Below are 13,856 nucleotides of genomic sequence, written 5' to 3' on the forward strand. Positions count from 1 at the left end.
GCATGAAATGGAAAGCAGTTATGACAAAAATATACATGTGGAAGTGTTACAAGACTCTGCCTGTGTGAGGTTACATTAAGAGTGAAAAGTCACCATCTGCAAGACTCCAGCTCTCCCAGCTCAAGAAAAAGAGTACCATCTTGTCAAAGAATTTTTTGCTTCAAAGAAATCTATCTTGTCCCTGCTACTGAGTGTTGTGCAGCTTTGTAGCTACATAAGCCCCTGGATGGGGGGGGACCTGTGATTTATAGCCCTAGGACTCCACTTACGAAAGGTGGTCCTACCAAGGCCATCTTCCCCACTACCAGGTATCTAAAACATTTAACTTGCTTTGATTTTTCTCCAGTTGTGCAACAGTGAAAGACTTTAAAACCTTCCTCAAATTAAAATTCTACTTATTTCTATTCATTCCCTTCTCTATAAGCCCTCACATATCAGCTCCTTCATTCTAGAATTCCTCATTCTACAATGGGTTTACAAGCATTCTTTTTATTATACTTTGTCGCTGTCTCCCGTGTTAGCGAGATAGTGCGAGGAAACAGACGATAGAATGGTCCAACCCGCCCACATACACACGTATATGCATACATGTCCACACATGCACATATACATACCTATACATCTCAACGTATATATATATATATATATACACACTCAGACATATACATATATACACGTGACACAATTCATACTGTCTGCCCTTATTCATTCCCGTCGCCACCCCGCCACACATGAAATGACAGCCCCTTCCCCCCGCATGTGTGCAAGGTAGCCCTAGGCAAAGATAACAAAGGCCACAATCGTTCAAACTCAGTCTCTAGCTGTCATGTATAATGCACCAAAACCACAGCTCCCTTTCCACATCCAGGCCCCACAAAACTTTCCATGGTTTACCCTAGATGCTTCACATGCCCTGGGTCAATCCATTGACAGCACATTGACCCCAGTACACCACATCGTTCCAATTCACTCTATTCCTTGCATGCCTTTCACCCTCCTGCATGTTCAGGCCCCGATCACTCAAAATCGTTTTCACTCCATCTTTCCACCTCCAGTTTGGTCTCCCACTTCTCCTCGTTCCCTCCACCTCTAACACATATATCCTCTTGGTCAATTTTTCCTCACTCATTCTCTCCATGTGACCAAACATTTCAAAACACCCTCTTCTGCTCTCTCAACCACACTTTTTATTACCACACCTCTCTCTTACCCTTACATTACTTACTCGATCAAACCACCTCATACCACATATTGTCCTCAAACATCTCATTTTCAGCACATCCACCCTCCTCCGCACAACTCTATCTATAGCCCATGCCTCGCAACCATATAACATTGTTGGAACCACTATTCCTTCAAACATACCCATTTTTGCTTTCCAAGATAACATTCTTGACTTCCACACATTTTTCAATGCTCCCAAAACTTTCGCCCCCTCCCCCACCTTATGATTCACTTCCGCTTCCATGGTTCCATCCGCTGCCAAAACCACTCCCAGATATCTAAAACACTTCACTTCCTCCAGTTTTTCTCCATTCAAACTTACCTCCCAATTGACTTGTCCCTCAACCCTACTGTACCTAATACCCTTGCTCTTATTCACTAAAAAGCCTTTGATGCCAATGAAAGTAAAAATGAAGCCAAGGGACTGTGCTTTTCCCTAGTGATTTTGCTTTTATATGACCCTACTTAGTGAGGCATCACTTCATATTACATTCTGTCTTTTTAACAATGTTATTTTCACCATGTCATGCATTTTTACTCCCCTTTTATTTCTGCTTCTACCCTTTCTTGCCTTTTCTTCCTTCCCATGTACACTTACTGAAGTAACCCTCTTCCTTTCCAAAAATTCTTTTTCCATTGTGCAAACATATGGTACATGTTTATTTACATAAAACCATACCAATAAGCAAACTCTTTAGTAAATATTTGTATTTACTTTTCAATGGAAAGTTCAAGGATCATTAAACAGCAATGTTTTAGGAGAAGTTCCTACATGAAAAACACTACTGAAAATGATGAGAAATCTGAGACAGAGTTCAAATGTTATAACTCACCGAAGGTTCTCTATGGGTACAGGGGGTTGAAACTGTTCTAGGTCAGTTGCAGTGGAGTGAATTATGTTGACTCGAACCTTCTGCTTGTCCATCAATTCTTTAAACAAGTTCATGTCATCTTTGTTCTCACACACAAATGACACCAGATCATTAACACTGACACGTCCTTCTACATGCTTGGCAAACTTCGGGTCCTTGATGTTCAACTGCAAAATAAACATTTATTAAAATCTGATTTTCAAAAGAACCAGATTCTATTCCAATGTTAGTTAAGGTTTACAAAATGCTACAATAGTTTACACAAGCTACCTTTTGTTTAGTAATAGGATACTTATTTCAAGTACATTCAAGTAGACTTATATCACAATTTATGTGTTTATAATCAACTGAGAGCAGCCTCAAATCTTTTGAGACTTCTTGCAAGACAAGGATGATTAACATCACGCTAAACATTAAAGTTTAAAAGGATAAAAACCATTTCTCTACAACAGGCAGTGTCCTACAAACATCTGAGAGGACCAGCATGCTGGGGATGAAAACACTATTCAACAATATGAATCCATACAGATTCACACTGTTTGACTAATATCAAATAACAAGAAACAGCTGTAGGAATTTGTGTGTGTAAGAAAGACATGGGATTTGACATCAACCTTAGCCTGTCACCAAAATCCTAACTTAGGAGAATAGCTAAAGAGATCAATTATATATCAGAAAATATTTCAATTGATCCGCCAATCCTCAGGCACCTCACCATGAGTCATACATACATTAAATAACCTTACCAACAAGTCAACAATTCAGTCACCCCCCTTTTTTATAAATTCCACTGCAATACCATTCACACCCGCTGCCTTGCCGGCTTTCATCTTCCGCAAAGCTTTTACTACCTCTGTTCTGTTTACCAAATCATTTTCCCTAACCCTCTCACTTTGCACACCACCTCGATCAAAACATCCTATATCTGCCACTCTATCATCAAACACATTCAACAAACCTTCAAAATACTCACTCCATCTCCTTTTCACATCACCACTACTTGTTATCACCTCCCCATTAGCCCCCTTCAATAAAGTTCCCATTTGTTCCCTTGTCTTACACACTTTATTTACCTCCTTCCAAAACATCTTTTTTTTTTTTTTTTTTTTAATACTTTGTCGCTGTCTCCTGCGTTTGCGAGGCAGCGCAAGGAAACAGACGAAAGAAACGGCCCAACCCACCCCCATACACATGTATATACATACGTCCACACACGCAAATATACATACCTACACAGCTTTCCATGGTTTACCCCAGACGCTTCACATGCCTTGATTCAATCCACTGACAGCACGTCAACCCCGGTATACCACATCGCTCCAATTCACTCTATTCCTTGCCCTCCTTTCACCCTCCTGCATGTTCAGGCCCCGATCACACAAAATCTTTTTCACTCCATCTTTCCACCTCCAATTTGGTCTCCCTCTTCTCCTTGCTCCCTCCACCTCCGACACATATATCCTCTTGGTCAATCTTTCCTCACTCATCCTCTTCATGTGCCCAAACCACTTCAAAACACCCTCTTCTGCTCTCTCAACCACGCTCTTTTTATTTCCACACATCTCTCTTACCCTTACGTTACTCACTCGATCAAACCACCTCACACCACACATTGTCCTCAAACATCTCATTTCCAGCACATCCATCCTCCTGCGCACAACTCTATCCATAGCCCACGCCTCGCAACCATACAACATTGTTGGAACCACTATTCCTTCAAACATACCCATTTTTGCTTTCCGAGATAATGTTCTCGACTTCCACACATTCTTCAAGGCCCCCAGAATTTTCGCCCCCTCCCCCACCCTATGATCCACTTCCGCTTCCATGGTTCCATCCGCTGCCAGATCCACTCCCAGATATCTAAAACACTTCACTTCCTCCAGTTTTTCTCCATTCAAACTCACCTCCCAATTGACTTGACCCTCAACCCTACTGTACCTAATAACCTTGCTCTTATTCACATTTACTCTTAACTTTCTTCTTCCACACACTTTACCAAACTCAGTCACCAGCTTCTGCAGTTTCTCACATGAATCAGCCACCAGCGCTGTATCATCAGCGAACAACAACTGACTCACTTCCCAAGCTCTCTCATCCCCAACAGACTTCATATTGCCCCTCTTTCCAAAACTCTTGCATTTACCTCCCTAACAACCCCATCCATAAACAAATTAAACAACCATGGAGACATCACACACCCCTGCCGCAAACCTACATTCACTGAGAACCAATCACTTTCCTCTCTTCCTACACGTACACATGCCTTACATCCTCGATAAAAACTTTTCACTGCTTCTAACAACTTTCCTCCCACACCATATATTCTTAATACCTTCCACAGAGCATCTCTATCAACTCTATCATATGCCTTCTCCAGATCCATAAATGCTACATACAAATCCATTTGCTTTTCTAAGTATTTCTCACATACATTCTTCAAAGCAAACACCTGATCCACACATCCTCTACCACTTCTGAAACCACACTGCTCTTCCCCAATCTGATGCTCTGTACATGCCTTCACCCTCTCAATCAATACCCTCCCATATAATTTACCAGGAATACTCAACAAACTTATACCTCTGTAATTTGAGCACTCACTCTTATCCCCTTTGCCTTTGTACAATGGCACTATGCACGCATTCCGCCAATCCTCAGGCACCTCACCATGAGTCATACATACATTAAATATTCTCCCTAAAATTTAATGATACTCTCTCACCCCAACTCTCATTTGCCCTCTTTTTCACCTCTTGCACCTTTCTCTTGACCTCCTGCCTCTTTCTTTTATACATCTCCCACTCATTTGCATTATTTCCCTGCAAAAATCGTCCAAATGCCTCTCTCTTCTCTTTCACTATTAACCTTACTTCTTCATCCCACTACTCACTACCCTTTCTCGTCTGCCCACCTCCCACGCTTCTCATGCCACAAGCATCTTTTGCGCAAGCCATCAGCGCTTCCCTAAATACATCCCATTCCCCCCCCCACTCACCTTGCATCCTTTGTTCTCACCTTTTACCATTCTGAACTCAATCTCTCCTGGTACTTCCTCACACAAGTCTCCTTCCCAAGCTCACTTACTCTTACCACTCTCTTCACCCCAACATTCTCTCTTCTTTTCTGAAAACCTCTACAAATCTTCACCTTCGCCTCCACAAGATAATGATCAGACATCCCTCCAGTTGCACCTCTCAGCACATTAACATCCAAAAGTCTCTCTTTCGCACAGCCTATCAATTAACACGTAATCCAATAACGCTCTCTGGCCATCTCTCCTACATACATAAGTATACTTATGTATATCTCTCTTTGAAACCAGGTATTCCCAATCACCAGTCCTTTTTCAGCACATAAATCTACAAGCTCTTCACCATTCCCATTTACAACACTGAACACCCCATGAATACAAATTATTCCCTCAACTGCCACATAACTCACCTTTGCATTTAAATCACCCATCACTATAACCCGGTCTCGTGCATCAAAACTACTAACACACTCATTCAGCCTCTCCCAAAACACTTGCCTCTCATGATCTTTCTTGCATAGTGCCATTGTACAAAGGCAAAGGGGACGTCCCAAAGGTGAGTGCTCAAATTACAGAGGTGTAAGTAACTTGAGTATTCCTGGGAAATTATATGGGAGGGTATTGATTGAGAGGGTGAGGCATGTACAGAGCATCAGATTGGGGAAGAGCAGTGTGGTTTCAGAAGTGGTAGAGGATGTGTGGGTCAGGTGTTTGCTTTGAAGAATGTATGTGAGAAATACTTAGAAAAGCAAATGGATTTGTATGTAGCATTTATGGATCTGGAGAAGGCATATGATAGAGTTGATAGAGATGCTATGTGGAAGGTATTAAGAATATATGGTGTGGGAGGCAAGTTGTTAGAAACAGTGAAAAGTTTTTATAGAGGATGTAAGGCATGTGTACGTGTAGGAAGAGAGGAAAGTGATTGGTTCTCAGTGAATGTAGGTTTGTGGCAGGGGTGTGTGATGTCTCCATGGTTGTTTAATTTGTATATGGATGGGGTTGTTAGGGAGGTGACTGCAAGAGTTTTGGAAAGAGGGGCAAGTATGCAGTCTATTGTGGATGAGAGAGCTTGGGAAGTGAGTCAGTTGTTGTTCGCTGATGATACAGCACTGGTGGCTGATTCATGTGAGAAACTGCAGAAGCTGGTGACTGAGTTTGGTAAAGTGTGTGAAAGAAGAAAGTTAAGTGTAAATGTGAATAAGAGCAAGGTTATTAGGTACAGTAGGGTTGAGGGTCAAGTCAATTGGGAGGTAAGTTTGAATAGAGAAAAACTGGAGGAAGTGAAGTGTTTTAGATATCTGGGAGTGGATTTGGCAGCGGATGGAACCATGGAAGTGGAAGTGAATCATAGGGTGGGGGAGGGGGTGAAAATTCTGGGAGCCTTGAAGAATGTGTGGAAGTCGAGAACATTATTTCGGAAAGCAAAAATGGGTATGTTTGAAGGATTAGTGATTCCAACAATGTTGTATGGTTGTGAGGCGTGGGCTATGGAAAGAGTTGTGCGCAGGAGGGTGGATGTGCTGGAAATGAGATGTTTGAGGACAATATGTGGTGTGAGGAGGTTTGATCGAGTAAGTAATAATAGGGTAAGAGAGATGTGTGGTAATAAAAAGAGTGAAGTTGAGAGAGCAGGAGAGGGTGTTTTGAAATGGTTTGGTCACATGGAGAGAATGAGAGAGGAAAGAATGACCAAGAGGATATATGTGTCAGAGGTGGAGGGAATGAGGAGAAGTGGGAGACCAAACTGGAGGTGGAAAGATGGAGTGAAAAAGATTTTGAGTGATCGGGGCCTGAACATGCAAGGAGGGTGAAAGGCATGCAAGGAATAGAGTGAATTGGAACGATGTGGTATACCGGGGTCGACGTGCTGTCAATGGATTGAACCAGGGCATGTGAAGCGTCTGGGGTAAACCATGGAAAGTTCTGTGGGGCCTGGATGTGGAAAGGGAGCTGTGGTTTCAGTGCATTATTACATGACAGCTAGAGACTGAGTGTGAACGAATGTGGCCTTTGTTGTCTTTTCCTAGCGCTAGCTCGCACACATGAGGGGGGAGGGGGTAGTTATTTCATGTGTGGCGAGGTGGTGATGGGAATGAATAAAGGCAGACAGTATGAATTATATACATGTGTATATATGTATATGTCTGTGTGTGTATATATATGTATACGTTGAGATGTATAGGTATGTATATTTGCGTGTGTAGACGTGTATGTATATACATGTGTATGTGGGTGGGTTGGGCCATTCTTTCATCTGTTTCCTTGCGCTACCTCGCTAACGCGGGAGAACAGCGACAAAGTATAATAAATAAAAATAAATATGTAAATTGATCTTAAGTTCATGGATAAAAAAATATTCAATAAGCTATTCACATCCTACACAAGGCCAAAAGTAGAATATGTTTCTTAAGTTTGTCACACCTAAAGAAAGAAGAGAGGACATGATAACCATCATTACTGGATCTTATCTTCACACCTACAAGACATAATAGCATGGGTATTGAAAATATGGAAGATATGGAAAAAGTGATCATTTATCATTTAAGTTTGCTAATGTGGTAAATGAGGAAATGAGGAAGTTAAAAGAGCAGACATGGAACAAAGCTTAAATTTGAGATACAATTGGGGAAACTACATAAACCTCAACAATCCTACAGTAACACTGACTGAAAAATGAAGTCCACTAGCCAGAAACAAGGGCACAGCAGAGAAAAGTTTTCTGAAATATCAAATGAAGGAGTATGAATAAAGATGCCATAAGCCTTAAATACATAGGAAATGTTAAGAAGGAAGAATGGTTTTATCGGAGATAATGATAAATAAGGAAACTTCAAGATATGCAGTGGTGAAGATATAGGTGGCAATCCTGTCACCCAGCATATGCAAGGTATGTGAGAGCAAAGGAACAAGTATAGCAGGATAAGAAAGGAGGAGCAAAGTAACTCTGAAATAAATATTGTGAGCTATGCATAAGAAAATCCAAAACTTTTATAGAAATCTATATAAATTTGAATGATTGGGGCATGAACATAAAGGAGGGTGAGAGACATGCAAGGAATAGAGTAAGTTGGACCGATGTGGTACGCCAGGGTCAATGTGCTGTCAATAAACTGAACCAGGGCATGTGAAATGTCTGGGGTAAACCATCGAAAGGTCTGTGGGGCCTGGATGTGGATAGGGAGCAGAGGTTTCAGTGCATTACACATGACTGTTAGAGACTGAGTGTGAACAAATGTGGCCTTTATTTTTTTGTGTTTTCCAGGCACTACCTCACTGACACAGGGGGTGGTGATGCTGTTTCCTGTGAGGCAGGGTAGCGCAAGCAAGTATGAGTATGTACATGTACTTGTGTATATGTGTATATTGTATCTGTCTGTGTATGTGCATGTATGTATATGTGCATATGTTGACTAGTATATGGAAATGTATGTATATGCACGTGTAAGGGCATTTATGCAGATATATATATGTATATGAGTGGAGGGGCCATTCTTTGTGTTTCCCGGTGCTACTTTGCTGATGCAAGAAGTGACGATCAAGTATAATAAATAAATACATAAATAATTTGTCGTTACAGAGCAGCTACTTAGGCTAAGGGAATCAGAAGGAAGAATTGAAGAGGATCATGGAAGGATATGTGAGGAACTGAATAACAAATTCAAAAATGTTATTCATTACGAAAGGCCAACATTAGTGAGATAGGATGGGGAACAAGTTTTAAAAAACAATGAGATATCTAGCAAAGATAACACTAAACAGTCCATAAAAAGGTTCATGGTCATGATGAAATTTCAACATTATTGCTGAGGATGTGTACAGATACACAAGACCATTTGAAATACCATTCTAGATGCTGGTGGAAAAAACTAAGAAAAGGTGATAAACTACAGACCAGTCTCCCTGATAGGTGTAATCTGTAAGGTACCATAAAAGACATTCCGAGAGCAAACAGATGACTTTCTTCAAAGGAGGAATTACCTAAGTGAGAGACAGTACATTTCTAGTGGAAGAAGTCATAAGTACCAAACATCTTGGATTTCTATGAGAAAGTGAGCTCTGTCTTAGACAAAAGGGAAGACCATGTGCAATGTTTTAACTGGACTACCAGAAAGCATTCGACACTACATCACATGAAAGGCAAAGGCTTATCAAGAGCTGGATCACCTGGCAGTAATAAAGGAGAGACTCCTCTGATGCACTAATTGTTGAGAAAAAAGAATAAAGAACACATTAGAGGGGCCTTCTCTAAATGGTTGGAAGTCACCAGTGGATGGCTGCTACATTCTGTTCTGGGACTGTTGCTTTTCTTGATCTATATGACTGACTTGCCAGAGGGTAAGGACACCTACCTAAATATGTTTGCAGATGCAAAGGTCATGAAAAAAGTGAAAAGGGAGGAGAATATCACCAACTTATATGGGTACAGAGAAAAACTCTAAATATCATAGCAGCTCTCAAGTATATGGATAAGGAAATATTTAGCAAGTTGTTAATATCCTATAGAGGGCCAATACTAGAACATGCTTTTCATGTTTGGCTACTGTAACTACACAGAAATTATGCAGAGTTAATAGAGAAGGTCCATAGAGGGATAAAAAAGGTGGTACCAGAGTTAAGAGATCAAAGTGGGCAGTAGCTGGTAGGTAGCCACCGACCAGAGAGGAATATCATTGGTACTTTCCACTTGGATATCAGGAGGTTCAGTGATGGCTGCACAGGTAAGTCAGCATTTCAGTGCAAGTGAAATTGCACTCCTTCAAGCCAGATAGCTGTCTTTTACTTCTGCCTTACCAATACATGAACTGCTGGCATTTTGTTCACAAACATACAATCATTCCTTGTCACACATAACACTTGTTATCACTCAACTCACACAACTCATTCTAACTAATTTTTCCTTGCAGTGAGTGCTATGCGCTAGCCCTGCTTTTGGGCAAAATGGTAGTAGCAATATATAGAAGTAGTAGGAAGGAACATTAGACAGGAGCATTAGGTAAAAGTAGGTAGGAATATTAAGTGGGAGCATTAGGTAAAAGTAATAGGTTGGAATATTGGGTACATGCATTAGGCAGAGGTAGTTGGTTGGAACTTAGGTGGGAACCTCTAGAATACTGCACCATACTTTCCATCAGCCATTGGTGTATTTAGGATGAGGCAATAAGGGATAAGAAGTGGCACAAGAATTCACTAGTTATGGAGACTATTTCCATGGCCACCCCCTTGAGGGAATTCTTGAAAGGAACAGGTATCACAAATGCAGATAAATAGAGTTAGAAGGTAAGGCTTGAGACCTTAATCTTGTCTACTGTGGGAGTGAGATGAGTGAGGATTCACCTGATTACAAGCTTTTAGTTCTTAAGAGAGATTGATGACATAGAAAAACCAGTTCTTCTAAAGATGTAAGGATAGAACAACTAGAGGATACAACAGGAAATTACACCAGAAAGTTGTTAAGAATGATTTAAAGAAGTACCTTTATAGTACAAGACTGATGATTGAATAAAAATATAATGAAAGAGGAGTGGCAAAGTCTACAATATACACAAATTCAAAAGGTACATTAGCAGAGAATGCTCCAGAGAAGGAGCCTCAAGAATGTAAAACTCCCATTCCTTACTGTACAAATAAGTAATCAGAAAGAGATAATAGCCTCTTCAGCAGCTCTTTAACCAAAAATTTCCTCCTGACGAACTTATGGAAAAGTTTTGGATTGTCTTTTGCCTTTTCAGCAACATTTCTTTGATAGCACCATACTCATTTCTTGCTTTCTCATACCCTTTCAATACTGTCATTAATATCCTCTCCATAATAGATATTTAAGCTGTTTTACCTTCAGATATCTTTTATTGAACCTTGTCTCTCTCTTTTTGAACCTTTCTTTTACTCCTATACAATGGGGTCCATGTTCTAACTGTTAGAAATTTTGCAAAACTTTTAAAAACACTGATCTATACTCCAGTTATAAAACACACTTATCAATATCATGCTCTAAAAACTTGTTCAGCTCTGTGTAGTTACCATACTATATTTCCTCTTTGACACCTGTAGCCCTCTTTTTTTACTCGAGCCACATCATCAAACTGAAGCATTACATGACAAATTTTTGCAACTAGCATGTCATATTACACTTTCAATTTCCACGCTACTATGTGCAATGTGTGTACTCATGAGCTACATCATCAAATCAGACCAACATGTGATAACAATTTGCAGCTGGTGTATCATATCAAATGTTCAATTTCTAATTTACTATGCGCAAAGCTAAAGTTTAAGAGAGATGGTGTATCAGCTCCCCTGGTTCTCATATGCTCAGCGACTGTTGTATGAATGTAGCATGGCAGTGCTAACATGGGTGACCACATTTCAGTTCTAGTGCTGAGTTACAAACAGAAGGCTACAAACAAATGTATGTCATTCATTGAAAAATCATCATGAATTAGTTTCTTCAACATGAAATTTTCATGGGACACTACAAAGTAGTTGAAGAAGAAGCATGAGTTATCTCAACCCTGCACTTATCTATCTAACTATATCTTTGATGCCTGTTCCCAACTGGAACTCCCTCAAGGTGAAGGCCACAGCAATAGAGTCTCTATAACCAATGAACTCCAGTGCCATTTCTAAGCCTTTAGTACCTCATCCTTAACAGGCCACTGACAGAGGACAACTCTAGCACAGTGTTTGCAGAGGCTCCTGCCCAATGTTCCTCCTAACTATTTCTACCCAGTGCTCCAGCCCAAATGTTCCTACCTAATACTACTGTCTTTTGCTCCAAACATTTTTCCGAAAGGCAGGGCGAGTGCATAGTGCTAACTGCGAGGAAAGTTAAGTGCTGTCAAGTGTTATATATGAAGAAGAGATTGCATTTTTGATAACAGAATGCCAATAGTCCACATGTGAGTGGAGCAGAAAGAAAAGATAGCTACCTGGGTCAGAAAAGCGCAACTTGACAACCACTGAAATGCCGGCTCACTGCGCAGGTATCTCTACCCCTCCCGATGTCAAAGTGGGTAGTAATGGTAACATACCTCCCTGGTTGTTGGCTAACTACCAACTACTACAATGTACCTACAGTAGAACAAATGATAAAAGTTTAAAAGGTTCGGCTTCAAAACTAGAAGTTTCATTGTGCAATATATTCATACATACTCTATGTATCTAGCCATATCTCAGACAAGTGTTCCCATTGGGAACTCCCTCAAGGGGGTAGCCATGGCAAGAGTCTCCATTACTGGAGACCTTCATATCTATTCTCCACTGTAAATGATAACACATAAACATACCAGTGTGCACATAGGGTCATGCACAGTTGCAGAGAATTTGTCCCTATTCTTCTTCAGCCACAAGGCAGCAGTGTAAGCATCATGGTTCTTTTTTTTCAGAAGTTCCATACGCTGCTGCCCAACATCCTGAAGATAACAAAGGGTAAAATGCTAATGCTTCAAATGTCAATCATGAAACTAAATTCATCCTGATTCAATATCAAATATTCAAATATATACTAATATTCTGTTCTTACCTATGGTGATACTTATCCTATCTATCTACCCAACCAACAATATGGTCATAAAATAAAGTAAAAAATCTACTATTAAGTAAATCCAGTAAGGACAGAAGGAAAGTAGTTGAGTTTCATGTGTTGATTGGTAGAAAAAAAATCAGATACTTCTTTCTATATTTTAGCAACTTATTAAAAGAAGAGGCTGTAGCCTAAAACTGTCTTGAAGGAAGGCAGCATTCTCCTTGTCTCCACTGACATCTTGAACAGTATTTCAAGAGGTTTATCCAGCATATCTTCATATGTCTTAGAACATATGATGAAATTTCACCAGGGCCACAAACCTTGTACAGGTCATGACCTTTTACTGTTCTGTCACTGCCTTTTGTAAGTATCTTGGTTGCTTTTAAAACATCCCTATTTCATCTCACTGGTGTTGGGGTATTAATGTCTCCCAATGTGAACCTCCTCCCCATTCCATCTCACAGGTGTGAGGGCTATAGTGCCTTCTAAAATGAATAACTTTCTTGTTATTTAGTTCCTCAATTTTTTTTTTTTTTTTTTTTTTGCTTTGTCGGTCTCCTGTGTTTGCGAGGTAGTGCAAGGAAACAGACGAAAGAAATGGCCCAACCCACCCCCATACACATGTATATACATACGTCCACACACGCAAAGATACATACCTACACAGCTTTCCATGGTTTACCCAGACGCTTCACATGCACTGATTCAATCCACTGACAGCACGTCAACCCCGGTATACCACATCGATCCAATTCACTCTATTCCTTGCCCTCCTTTCACCCTCCTGCAAGTTCAGGCCCCGATCACACAAAATCTTTTTCACTCCATCTTTCCACCTCCAATTTGGTCTCCCACTTCTCCTCGTTCCCTCCACCTCCGACACATATATCCTCTTGGTCAATCTTTCCTCACTCATTCCTCAAATATCTTCACATAATCCTCAACAATTCTTCCCTCTATGAGTCTGCATGTCTGTTTGTCCACTATCTAACTAATCCTATGTCACAGATCCAGTCTCAACCAAATTTTGTGGGAAGACAATTTGAAACAAGGAGCACACTAATGAGAGGTTCACAACCCACACCATCTCCCCATTTCTCTTTGTGAGCCTCTGAACTCGCACCTGTGCTTACTCGTCTGTCCCACTTCTGTTTAAAAACCACATCTTCTCCTTCTCCTTGGAAGCATGCGTTAATACAGC

The 13,856-nt window shown here is 40.6% G+C and overlaps 1 protein-coding gene across 5 annotated transcripts in view; it reads right to left on the minus strand.

The window, feature by feature from the left end:
- Positions 1–13,856, minus strand: part of SMC5 (structural maintenance of chromosomes 5) — a 281,105-nt gene that overhangs the window by 107,599 nt on the left and 159,650 nt on the right. For all 5 annotated transcript variants that reach the window (XR_011713331.1, XM_071666709.1, XM_071666711.1 and 2 more), the window contains 2 exons: positions 12,417–12,542; positions 2,058–2,263 (listed from right to left, as the gene is read on the minus strand). Coding sequence is in view for 4 of the 5 variants with exons in the window: in XM_071666709.1 (XP_071522810.1) it covers positions 2,058–2,263; positions 12,417–12,542 (332 nt within the window). In the remaining variant the exon portion in view is untranslated. The remainder of the gene's footprint in view (positions 1–2,057; positions 2,264–12,416; positions 12,543–13,856) is intronic.

This window comes from Panulirus ornatus, chromosome 11 (genome assembly GCF_036320965.1).
Source record: "Panulirus ornatus isolate Po-2019 chromosome 11, ASM3632096v1, whole genome shotgun sequence".
Classification (NCBI taxonomy): domain Eukaryota; kingdom Metazoa; phylum Arthropoda; class Malacostraca; order Decapoda; family Palinuridae; genus Panulirus; species Panulirus ornatus.